At 40.2% G+C, this 10,638-nt stretch overlaps 1 protein-coding gene across 1 annotated transcript in view; it reads right to left on the bottom strand.

The window, feature by feature from the left end:
- The window catches only part of cntn2 (contactin 2), a 112,152-nt gene that overhangs the window by 35,353 nt on the left and 66,161 nt on the right, over positions 1–10,638 (bottom strand). The window contains exons 3-10 of the mRNA XM_013915095.1: positions 10,298–10,439; positions 5,319–5,491; positions 5,030–5,125; positions 4,480–4,692; positions 3,984–4,086; positions 3,596–3,777; positions 3,344–3,480; positions 307–436 (exon numbers count right to left, since the gene is read on the bottom strand). Coding sequence (XP_013770549.1) covers positions 307–436; positions 3,344–3,480; positions 3,596–3,777; positions 3,984–4,086; positions 4,480–4,692; positions 5,030–5,125; positions 5,319–5,491; positions 10,298–10,439 — 1,176 coding nt within the window. The remainder of the gene's footprint in view (positions 1–306; positions 437–3,343; positions 3,481–3,595; positions 3,778–3,983; positions 4,087–4,479; positions 4,693–5,029; positions 5,126–5,318; positions 5,492–10,297; positions 10,440–10,638) is intronic.

The following is a 10,638-nucleotide window of genomic DNA, read 5'->3' on the forward strand; positions in this document are numbered from 1 at the left end:
ATAATAAATTAATTAAAGCAACAAAACAACCTGAAGAGCCAGTTTGGGAGCCGAAAGAGCCAGAGCTGGAATTCCCATCACTAATTCTTACTCTATTTCTATTCAAGCACAACACTGTTGTACTTATTCGTAGTTTATCTTGTTTCTGTATAGTTGTACGTATGTATTTTAATTTCTTTCATTGTACAGTCTGCACCTTTGATATAGGAGGACGATATTTCACCCGACTGTGTACTTGAGTGTATATTGTTGGGTTGACAATAAAAACTTGACTACTTGGCTCGAGAATGAAAAGTCTCTATCTACCTTGGACCCTGAGCTCAGCAGTCGAGTAGATGGTGCCATGCTTGTTTTCAGCCACACACTGGTACATGCCAGAATCCTCCAGAGCAAGGTTGATGATTCTAAGATGAACTCCATTCACCTCCACACGATCCTTGAGGTCCGAAGAAGGTAAAGAAGAGATAAAGTTACAGAAAGCACAAACCGATCTGTGACATGTGTAACAAAGCATGCTGTACAGTACTGCATTATTCAGCTCACTGTTTGCAGAAATAACTAAAGTGACAATTAAACTATTAAAGGACAAAAGCCATATTCATACACGCAGGTGTTCTTAGGTCGAATCATTAACTGAAGCACAGCTTTCCTTATTTGTCTGATTATGCTTTGGCTCCTTTTTTCACTGCTTTTAAGAGGCAGTATCCATGGTTGGGATCAAGACGAAGTCCCTAATAAATAAGGAACTTATAAAAGTTATGCCACAATGTGCTCATAGCCCTCTCCATAAACCCCATGCCCCTTTTTAAGGAGTTTTCAGATTTACAATATCTCTAAGGTCTTGGAACTTCAGAATACTATTCCAGAAGGTTAATGAAGCCATTTCTGAACAACTGCAGATTTTGAGGTCAGTTCTAGAAATTGGACATAAATACAAGTTATTCTGATTTGCTGTTGTACTCAGAATCAGAATTCTTTATTAATCCCTAAGGAAATAATGTGGGTTACAGTTGCTCCTGTACAGTAACAAAAACAGACAACAAACTATTTAACAATACAATATGTTACAGATTTACAAATTTAAGAAATAGCACAATATATACCAATCACTCAATAATAAATATCAATGATTGACAGAGGTGGTTATAGATAAATATCAAGAAAGTTGAGAGCAACATTAGCGAGTAAGAAAAGAGCGTGTGCAAAAAGGTGTAACTATTACAGTGTTTACAGCCTATTAGATGGAGGAGTGGTGCATCATGGGTAATCTCAGTCCCCCACTGAGTGTGCTCCTGTGACTGGCCAGCACGTCATGGAGTGGGTGGGAGGTGTTGTCCAGTATTGTCTTTATCTTGGACAACATCCGCCTCTCAGACACCACCCTAAGAGAGTCCAGCTCCGTCCCCACTACGTTACTGACATTACCCTATTGTAGGGTACTGTAGGTGAGGTAACTGTTGTTGTGATGATGTGCTATATAAATAAAAACTAAAAATTTAAATTGATCTGATTGAAAATCCAACCTGTATGGAAGCCCGTTTCCGCCACTAAAAAAAACAAAAAAAACTAGTATCCATAACTCGAAATTTCGAGTTATTTTCTCGAAATTTCGAGTTATTTTCTCGAAATTTCGAGAAATATAACTCGAAATTTCGAGTTACTTTTCTCAAAATTTCGAGTTAGCTCTGCCAATCAAAAATATACGTGAATGAGGTCGCTTTCTTGTTACCCGGAAGCATATGGCGCAGGACCGCGCACTCAAAAACGGATCCCAACAAATTGAAGTATGTTTGCTGATAGTAACACCATGTGATTCAGCTAATAACACAGGGATTTCATCATTTGTGAAGCCAGGCTGAAAACACTCAGCAATCTGTGCATTCACGACTGGATGTAATACCGGTAGCTTAGCTGTAGCATTTGTAGCTGAGGGCTACAGCTTCCGGGTAACATGGAAATGACGTCATTCATGTAGATTACTGATTGGCAGCGCTAACTCGAAATTTCGAGTTGCTTTTCTCAAAATTTTGAGTTAATATGTCGAAATTTCGAGATAATAACTCGAAATTTCGAGATAATAACTCGAAATTTCGAGATAGTAACTCAAAATTTCGAGAAAATAACTCGAAATTTTGAGTTATGGATCCTTTTTTTTTTTTTTAGGGGGGGAAACGGGCTTCCATAAACCTGTCACCCACCCATGAGAGGAAATTTGTTAGGATGTAAGACCTACCATAGAACCAAGTCCGCCAGAGCTTACTTTATATTTTTACATGCTGTGGAGCCATTTTTGGGAGCATTTCAAGTTGCTATACATCAATACAAGTGCTATATCCCATATTTTAATAATATGTATGCATTAAGTGCATAGTAACTACATTAATTACAAAAAAGTGCAATAAACTACAAAAGAATTGAAAATTGTTTTGTTTTTTTACATATATTTCTACTTGGAGAAATTTAAGAGGCTTATCCCTCAAAACTGTAAATACAAAAAAGTTGCAAAAAATAGTTTACAACAGGAAATTTATTTTAAGTGTCTTCATAGTTTTATTTTGGAGATACAGCAATTTTTATATACTGCAGGAAAAACAAAAAACAATCCTATGATGCAAATTTGCAAAGAAAACAGCAGGTGCATCAAAATAAACTATTTCCAGCAGTGCAATTCGAGTTCTAAGCATCCCAGCAACTATTCAGAAAAGCATAAAGTCAACCATGACTTATAAAAACACCAGTATAGGTTTTTAAGGCCTGCAAGTAAAAGACTATATTTTTCACGAATGTGACGTCACTTCCGGTTTCGGGCAGGAAATGGCGGACATGTGATAGTTAGGGTGACGTCTTTTTCAATGTGGGAAGTGTTATGAACAGCTGATCGGATCGGCAAAGCGTGTTTCTGGAGTATTATGTTTTTGTTCCTGCAAGCGCTTTTTATGCAATTTTTGCAAAGCTATATGTGGAACGAAACCGTGACCGAGGACAAGCTGATGGCATCAGATGTAAGTACAACTCCTCCGGTTTCATATGCAAAACAAATTATTGCGCTAGCTTACGCGGTTCCGGTTCTACAGGGATTTAAAAATAGTTACGCAAAACAGAGCGTGCCGCTCTGACCGGCTTTAAAGGGTTAAGGAACAACACAGAAAGCACCAAGGGTTGATGCTGCCACCAGCTGGAACTACTGGAATGCCCACAGTACCATCATGATGGGCTGAGAGGTTGTCATCAAAGAAATATCTCTCTGCTTCAAAATCGAGTCCAAAGGATAACTGTACCCACATGGTCATGCCAAATGCCTTCTTCAGAAGTTTTATGGACAGGTGTGTGTGTGTTGTGTTACCTGTGTACTAAGTGGCTGTCCATTGCGTAGCCAGCGTACAGAGGGTCGAGGTTTTCCAGCAGCCACACAACTCCACTGAAGATCTGAGCTAATCTCCACTTCTGAGTCGGTCATCACCTGCAACCACTCTGGTTGAGCTGGACGAGAAGAAAGTCAAGAAAAAACAAATACACATGAGCTATAAAATGAACACGAGTGCATTAAAAATGAAATGACACATGCTTTGCTGCACAATGAAGAACCTGTAGTCACCTTGGACATTAATGCGTCCCTGGTACGTGTCCCTTCCTTCTGAGTTGTAGGCTTCACACTCATAAATGCCCTCATCATCAAAGGAGAGTTCAGGAAGGGTCAGGGTGGGACCCTCCACAGTGGGGCCTGCCTTGGATGGCATTAGACCATCCACCTTCCTCCACCGCACCTTTGGAACTGGACTTTAAGATGAAAAGCAAAGCGAGAGTTGAGAGATGGAAGTAAGAGGTCAATAAAATGCAGTGCAGCGATCAGAGAGTGATAATTAGGTTTGAGGTATGAGGATGTAAAAATGCCTGGACATGTATTACTACAGCTGAACCGCATCACTCTATAATATAAGACACATCAGAAGCATCACACAGCAATTTCTGCGATGGACACTTACTTTCCATAAGCAAAGCACTCTAACTGGGTGGTGTGTCCAGCCAGGGCATAGGTATCTGCCAGGAAGCGCACTTTAATGGTTGGAGCTGACTTCCTGGGATTGGCTGGAATGAAAAAGCAAATCTTCTTAGATTAGATTATCACTTAATTCTGTGCCATAACCTCTCTTTAGTGTAAAATTCCAAATCCTTTCAGTCTAAACGAGATCCTTAGTGGAAGGCTTGGGCCAGTATTCCATGGGCTGACCAGCAGGGTTACTGATGAGAAGGAGAAAGTCAGCAGCTGTCTCTGAGTCGACTTTGCTTCAGCCTTTAGTAAACTGATAACAGGCAAGTTAATGCCACAACTTAAAAGTGGACGTTGCACTGGGCTATCAGTGAACAACAACACCCTGTTATCCTATGTTTTTAGAATCATTGATGCTCAACTAAAGACAGCGGAACAACTATACGTGAGGATGCTAAGAGACAAGTGATGCAGCTGTAGGTCTTTCATACCATCAGGGACTACCGTGAGCTGGTTGGCCTTGCTGAATGTGCTCTTCGTGCTAACTTCCATGTTGATCGTTGTGAAGCAAAAGTAGTTTGCTGTGTCATTAGGTTCAGCTTTGGCCAGGTACAGATTCCCCGTGACCTGTGACACAAACCAGCGCCCATCATCCTTCCTGATGAAGTTGGGAAACTCGTTGAGAAACCAGCGGTAAGACAGCGCTAGAGAAGAAAAGAATCGCCGTCAGTCACTTTAGTCGTTTCATTCTGTCAGCGCTTAGATTTCACTGTAAAAAGTCACAATCATAACAGTCACAATGTATCAGATTTCATTTCATATTTACTGTCATATTCTGCCCCTCTGACCTGTTAATCACCTTCTGGCCCTGGGCACTAGTGGTGAGGTGGCTAGCTGCAGCACGACTCTTTTTTTCTTAGTCAAGGAAAATGATGCAAAAGAAAAAACTAATGTTCCAGCCACACACAGGACTATTCTGTGGCTCTCTGACAATATATATAATAAATTATCATTTTCAAGAACAATGAAACAGAGAGGTACCTGGGTAATGTGGAGGAGGTTGGCAGGCCAAGAACGTTCCTTGACCTTCAGTTATTGTTTGAGGACTTCTGCCATCTGGAGGGAAGTCATGGAGGTCTGGAACAAGCAAATGCAGACAAATAAGTAATAAATGCTGAAAAGAACAGAGAAAAGTCCTAAAACCAGCGAGCTCTGATCCAGAAGCAGACAAAGAATGTAAACTCGTGTTTTTGTCTGGTGCCTTTTCTGCCATGTTTTTAAAGCAGGCAGCTCAAACAAGTAAAATGACTGAAAGGTCTTTATTACTTACAACCAAACTTGAGGTTGGCTGCTCTGCTAATGATGGTGCCACAGCGGTTGATAGCTAGACACTGGTAAGAGCCTGTATCCCGGATGGGGTCGGGGCTGCTTATCACCAGGGTACCAGCCACCAGGGAGTATCGGTCCAAATTCAGTGGAACCGCAGTCCCATTCACAAGCCACCTGCATGATAAATGGAAATAATCATTTGATTCAGGCTTTTTTTTATCCTGCAGTATAAAAAATTAATTGGCTGGGCAGGTTTAGCTAACAACTGAGTTTGTTCAGCCTGAGATGCTGCAACTCTGGCTTCCTGTTGCAGAAAAAAGTTCACTTCAACTCTGAGTCAGTCACTGGGGTCTGTGATACTAACATACTCACGGCCAGCTTTTCTCAAACAAACCCCAAGTTTCTCTCTAACTCCTCCCATCCTGCTGACTGACTCTCCGATCCATGTCCTCACTCATAAAGGAGTGGACACATTTCCAGAAGGACTTGACCTTAGCAGCTAAAGAAGGGCAGGAGACTGATGCTGTCCAGTGGAGCGAGTGATTTATTCAACATTTTGTGACCAAACAATATTTACAAAACTTAATAAGAAACTCAACTCCATAGTTAACTCAGTTCAAATAAACATAACTGAACTTAATTCAATGGAAATGAAGGTGAAAATGTAAACAGCTACACTGACCTGGTTCTTTTCTGCTTAAATGGTCCACTTAAACAATCTCACCCTGGACTACTCCATTAGATAGGTAAGATAGATTTCTGGACTCAGACACAATACGTATTACAACAAATCAATTTCTCTATAAACACAGTCTAAAATCAGTTTTATTAAATTACAAAGGTTCTCCTGCTTCTTCACCTGGTGTCTTCCTGTGACCTCAGATTAACCAGATTAAATACAGTAAAACTACATTTCCTGCTTTTGTTCCTGGCACACTGGTAGGTAAGGTGAGTTCAAACTAAACCAATTAACAGTTGAAATGAAAAAAAAAACATGTTAACTTAACAAACCTGTCAGAATCGATTTAAACCAAGATTTTACATGATATAATCTGTAAAAGTGGAAAACATAACCAAACTCGGCCAAATGAAGCTTTCTGAAGTATTGAAGCACGTTTTCATTACTCGAAGCTTTTCAACACAGTCCTCTCTGGTGACATCTGGTGGCCAAAGATATGAAGAGCAGCTTGAATCCACAAAATAAAACCAACTGCTTCATTATGACTGCTCACGCTGCAGAGTGGAGTTCTGTCTGACACTGGGCCACCGCTGTGCTGCTTTGAACATGTTTTTGTTTGTTTATTTATTTAATAAATTATTGTGATCAATAAAGTTCCCTTGTTCAAACATGCACCATGATGTGGTCTTTCTTTACTTCTGACTTCTTGATGTTGGTAAATACAATAAGTGAAAAATACATATAATAATGTACAACACATTATTGAGTATGCTTCTGCTGTGAGGTCCTGCCTCCATGCACTAATCGCTGGACAGCTGGACAGGTATGTTTATAAATAATATTATATTAGGCCAATTTTCTTACACATATTTTTGACCTGGGGGTAGATTGATTGTGAACTGGAAAGAGATCAAGCATATGTACTTGCAAATTAAAGACATGATCCGTTTAAGGAAACCCTTTTAAATTTTTATTTAAAAAGAGAATTTGTTCCTTCGTGCGATGGCTGAGATGATTTCTCCTTTGAAGAAAATCCTCTCACACAGAAACTGTAGAGATGCAGGTGTACGGTCTTCCTGGGTCCCACAGACTATCAGCCAGAAAACATTTTAAGATTATTTTTAAAATAAAATATATTTTATTACATTAAATAAAAAGAGTCAAATGGATGTGTTTCTAAAGTTATTTAATGATATTTATATTATGAAAAGCAGATTTTTGACATGTTAAGTTTTTCACGTTTTCAGAAAAAATAAACACGCACTAAACAAAAACAAACAACAAGAACACAAAGCTGGAAAACCCAACCAAAACTGACCAAAATCAACTCTAAATACTCCCACGCGACAGAACCTCCTCGCTTCCTCGCTGGCTCCATATCTCTCAATACAATAATCAGTGGTTTGCTGTCTCTCACCATCAAAACACTCCATGAATCCCGCGAATGATTCACTTCCCTATAAACCACCGAAGCAGTTAGGTTCTAAATGAAGCTTCGGACGTCACTGATCACGTGACTCTGGCCAAACGAATCAAGTCTCCACACAGTGCTTCTTTTTGACACACACAGCGTCAGCTTCAAGCGGGCCACCACTAATGTTTGATATTACAGAATACATATGAGATATGGCTAAATCAAAACAAGAATGTTAACTAAGAATATAGACAAGTGGTGTTCTCACCCACTTGGTTTACATTAGTTGGCTATTCTGTGATTTTCCAGTCGCTCAGTTATCAATATAAAAGGACAGAAACACAACAATGTGTCTAACGACTGGATCTTGGAGAAAATGTAAATATTAGAGTCAGAATGAGGACTTAACACTTGAAAACATATTAAAAGTATTAAAACTAATAACTGAAATTCAGAGTCTGAGTCTGGCCTCAGCGGGCTGATCCACCCAAAGATATCATAGGTTCTGTAAGAGATCGGCTACTGTGTCCAAGTCTATTTGCACGGTAGGATGAATCCAATGAGGAACACATTTCAAATCGCAGATTCAGCATGATCAATCAATGCTGACACCTGTGTAACCCATATTTAAGTATGGCTTGGAGAAAATGTACCAAAAAATAAAAAAAGACTATCAATCTTAGCAGTCACACTCGGTTTATAGTGAATGAGCCACAGGTTCAGCAGTGAAAGAGTTAAGAGTTCTGAAGTAAACGTGGGTTGCTCTTAGCCAATGAGCTGCTGCAACGTGGTGCAGTGCCCCGCACGCCATCTACGGCTGAGAGAGTGCAGGTTTGTCCTCCTCTCTCACGAATACCCCATGAGCACGCTAGCGAGGAGAGACGGAGACGGAGATTAACTGAAACGAGGTACGGGGAAAAGTGATATAAACGGAAGAGTTAGCACTTGCTGCTTATGAAAAATTGTTTTATTGCATGTGTATTGGTAAGACGAGTAACTAGTTTGGTTCCTTTTACATTGTTAGGTCGGGGAAGGTCGAGAATTAGACAACGCCATTTCATCGTTCCTGCGCCATCTCGCGCTCCTGCGCCATTCTTTTTTGAGATCGGTGAGCATTTTAATTGTTTATTGTTTATCTGCACTTTCCATGAGTTCATTGTAAGCAAAATTTTCTAGTATTTATTAGGAAATTGTTTACAATGTTTTGCGAAAAACTTTATTTTACTTATTGGAAAAAAAAGCTTTTGAAACTGTTGCACAGATTGTGTGTTTATTTTCAATTTGTAACATGGGTAACGTTACAAATAGTACATCTTAAGTGATAGCAAGTAGTGATCTGTGATTATATGGGAACTTAATGTCCTATGACACTGTCGTGGACAGGTCCGATTTTTTCCTTTGTGTCCTTCCTATCGATGCATTGCAACGGATCCTGTAATCGATGGCGAGCCAACCCCGTTGACGGACCAATTGACTTTGTTCTGTGCTGCACAGCAGAGTGTGGTAGGCCAGCTGCAACAAAAAACCACTTTGATATTACTGTTCCCCTTCTTCACACAAACCCCCTGGACTTATGGACGGTTTATTTTAAGGACTTTTTACGGACTCTATACATCCCATGAACAGGAAGAGAAGTGGGTGTGGACCGTTGGATCTATTTTTCCAACTCAATGGTTGTTGCAATCAGCTAACAAAGTCTGTGAAGTTGCAGATGAACGTTGCTATTTGGATTTTGGTAATTGAGATTGTGGTTTATCTTGAACTTGAACCCTGATTATACACTTAGAAGGGTGCACCCAGGTAAGGTTTTTTTTAAGTGATTACTGTGATTGTACTCCAGGGTCACTGAAGGAAAATACTGGTACCAAAAAGGGATACTTTCATTTGAAAAGTATGTTTGTTATTAATTTTCAATCTTTTATTTTCTGAATGAGTAAAAATACACAAGCCAGCGGTTTTCTAAACTCACAGTTGCCTGAGTCTCATTCAGTTTGCCTCTCCTGTACGTAGCCGAACCTACTGGTCCAAAGCAATGAGCTCTTTTGCATCAAATGTGGGTGAAGTACAGTTCAGTCCAAACTGAAGGCCTATAAAAAAGTGTCTCATTACCAATGCACCCGATAAACAGCTTGTGATGGGTAAAACCAATGAGCTCTCACAAGGTCTTTGCAACCTAATTGTTGCAAAACATACTGATGGCAGTGGTTAGTCCACAAGTGGAAAGAACATCATTTTGACATAAACTGGCCATGACCAGGTGCCCCCTGCAAAAAGAAGAGTGAAAAGAATTTTTACAAGGGTTGTCCCAGAGCCAAAGACAACCTGTGGAGAGCTCCAGGAATCAGCAGGTACAACGGTTTCAAAGAAAACAATAAGTAATGCACTTAAGTGCCATATGCACACTCACCACTCCAGACAACATTGCTGAAAGAAAAAGCATGTTGAAGTTTGCTGAACAACATTTAGACAAGCCTGTGAAATGTTAGTTGACTAGAGTCTGGTTAGATGAGACCAAAACTTCAAGATCAAGTTTTTGAATGCAATAATATGAACCATGTTTGGAGGTCACAAGGCACTGCATGGACATCTGTGGCTTGATTTCTTTACACGTGTGGACTGGATGTGTTGTTACTGATATCTGATGAGAATTTCATATCAAAAGCACTTTTAGAAATATATTTACTTAGAAAATTGGTGACGTGTTCAGTACTTATTTTCCCCCCTGTACAAATTCACCAGGGGATCAAAAGATTATTCGCCCCATTCTAAACCAAAATAAGACAGCAATTTAATATAGGAATCAAAGTAAGTACCCTAAAACAAACTTAGAAGACCAACTCATTTTATAAAATGTGGGCTCCACAGGGAATGAGTGTGTAAGACTCACCTATAAGCAGCAGCTGGATTTGCTCTGGCCTGACAGCTCAGGGTCACTTTGCCTTCAGTCAGGCCTTCAGGGTAAATTAAACTGCTCGGCTGTTCTTCAAACACTGGCCCGCTGTCATGACCTGCCACACACACATCTCCACCTGGAACCAAAATAACAATGATAACATTATAAAAACACCCAGCACGCCCCTGCGGGCGGTTTACCCTTCAAGCTGGGGTCCTCTACCAGAGGCCTGGGAGCTTGAGGGTCCTGCAGTATCTTAGCTGTTCCCAGGACTGCGCTCTTCTGGACAGAGATCTCCGATGTTATTCCCGGGATCTGCTGGAGCCACTCGCCTA

The sequence above is a fragment of the Pundamilia nyererei genome, unplaced genomic scaffold (assembly GCF_000239375.1).
Source record: "Pundamilia nyererei isolate P.nyererei 1_Seehausen unplaced genomic scaffold, PunNye1.0 scaffold00257, whole genome shotgun sequence".
Classification (NCBI taxonomy): domain Eukaryota; kingdom Metazoa; phylum Chordata; class Actinopteri; order Cichliformes; family Cichlidae; genus Pundamilia; species Pundamilia nyererei.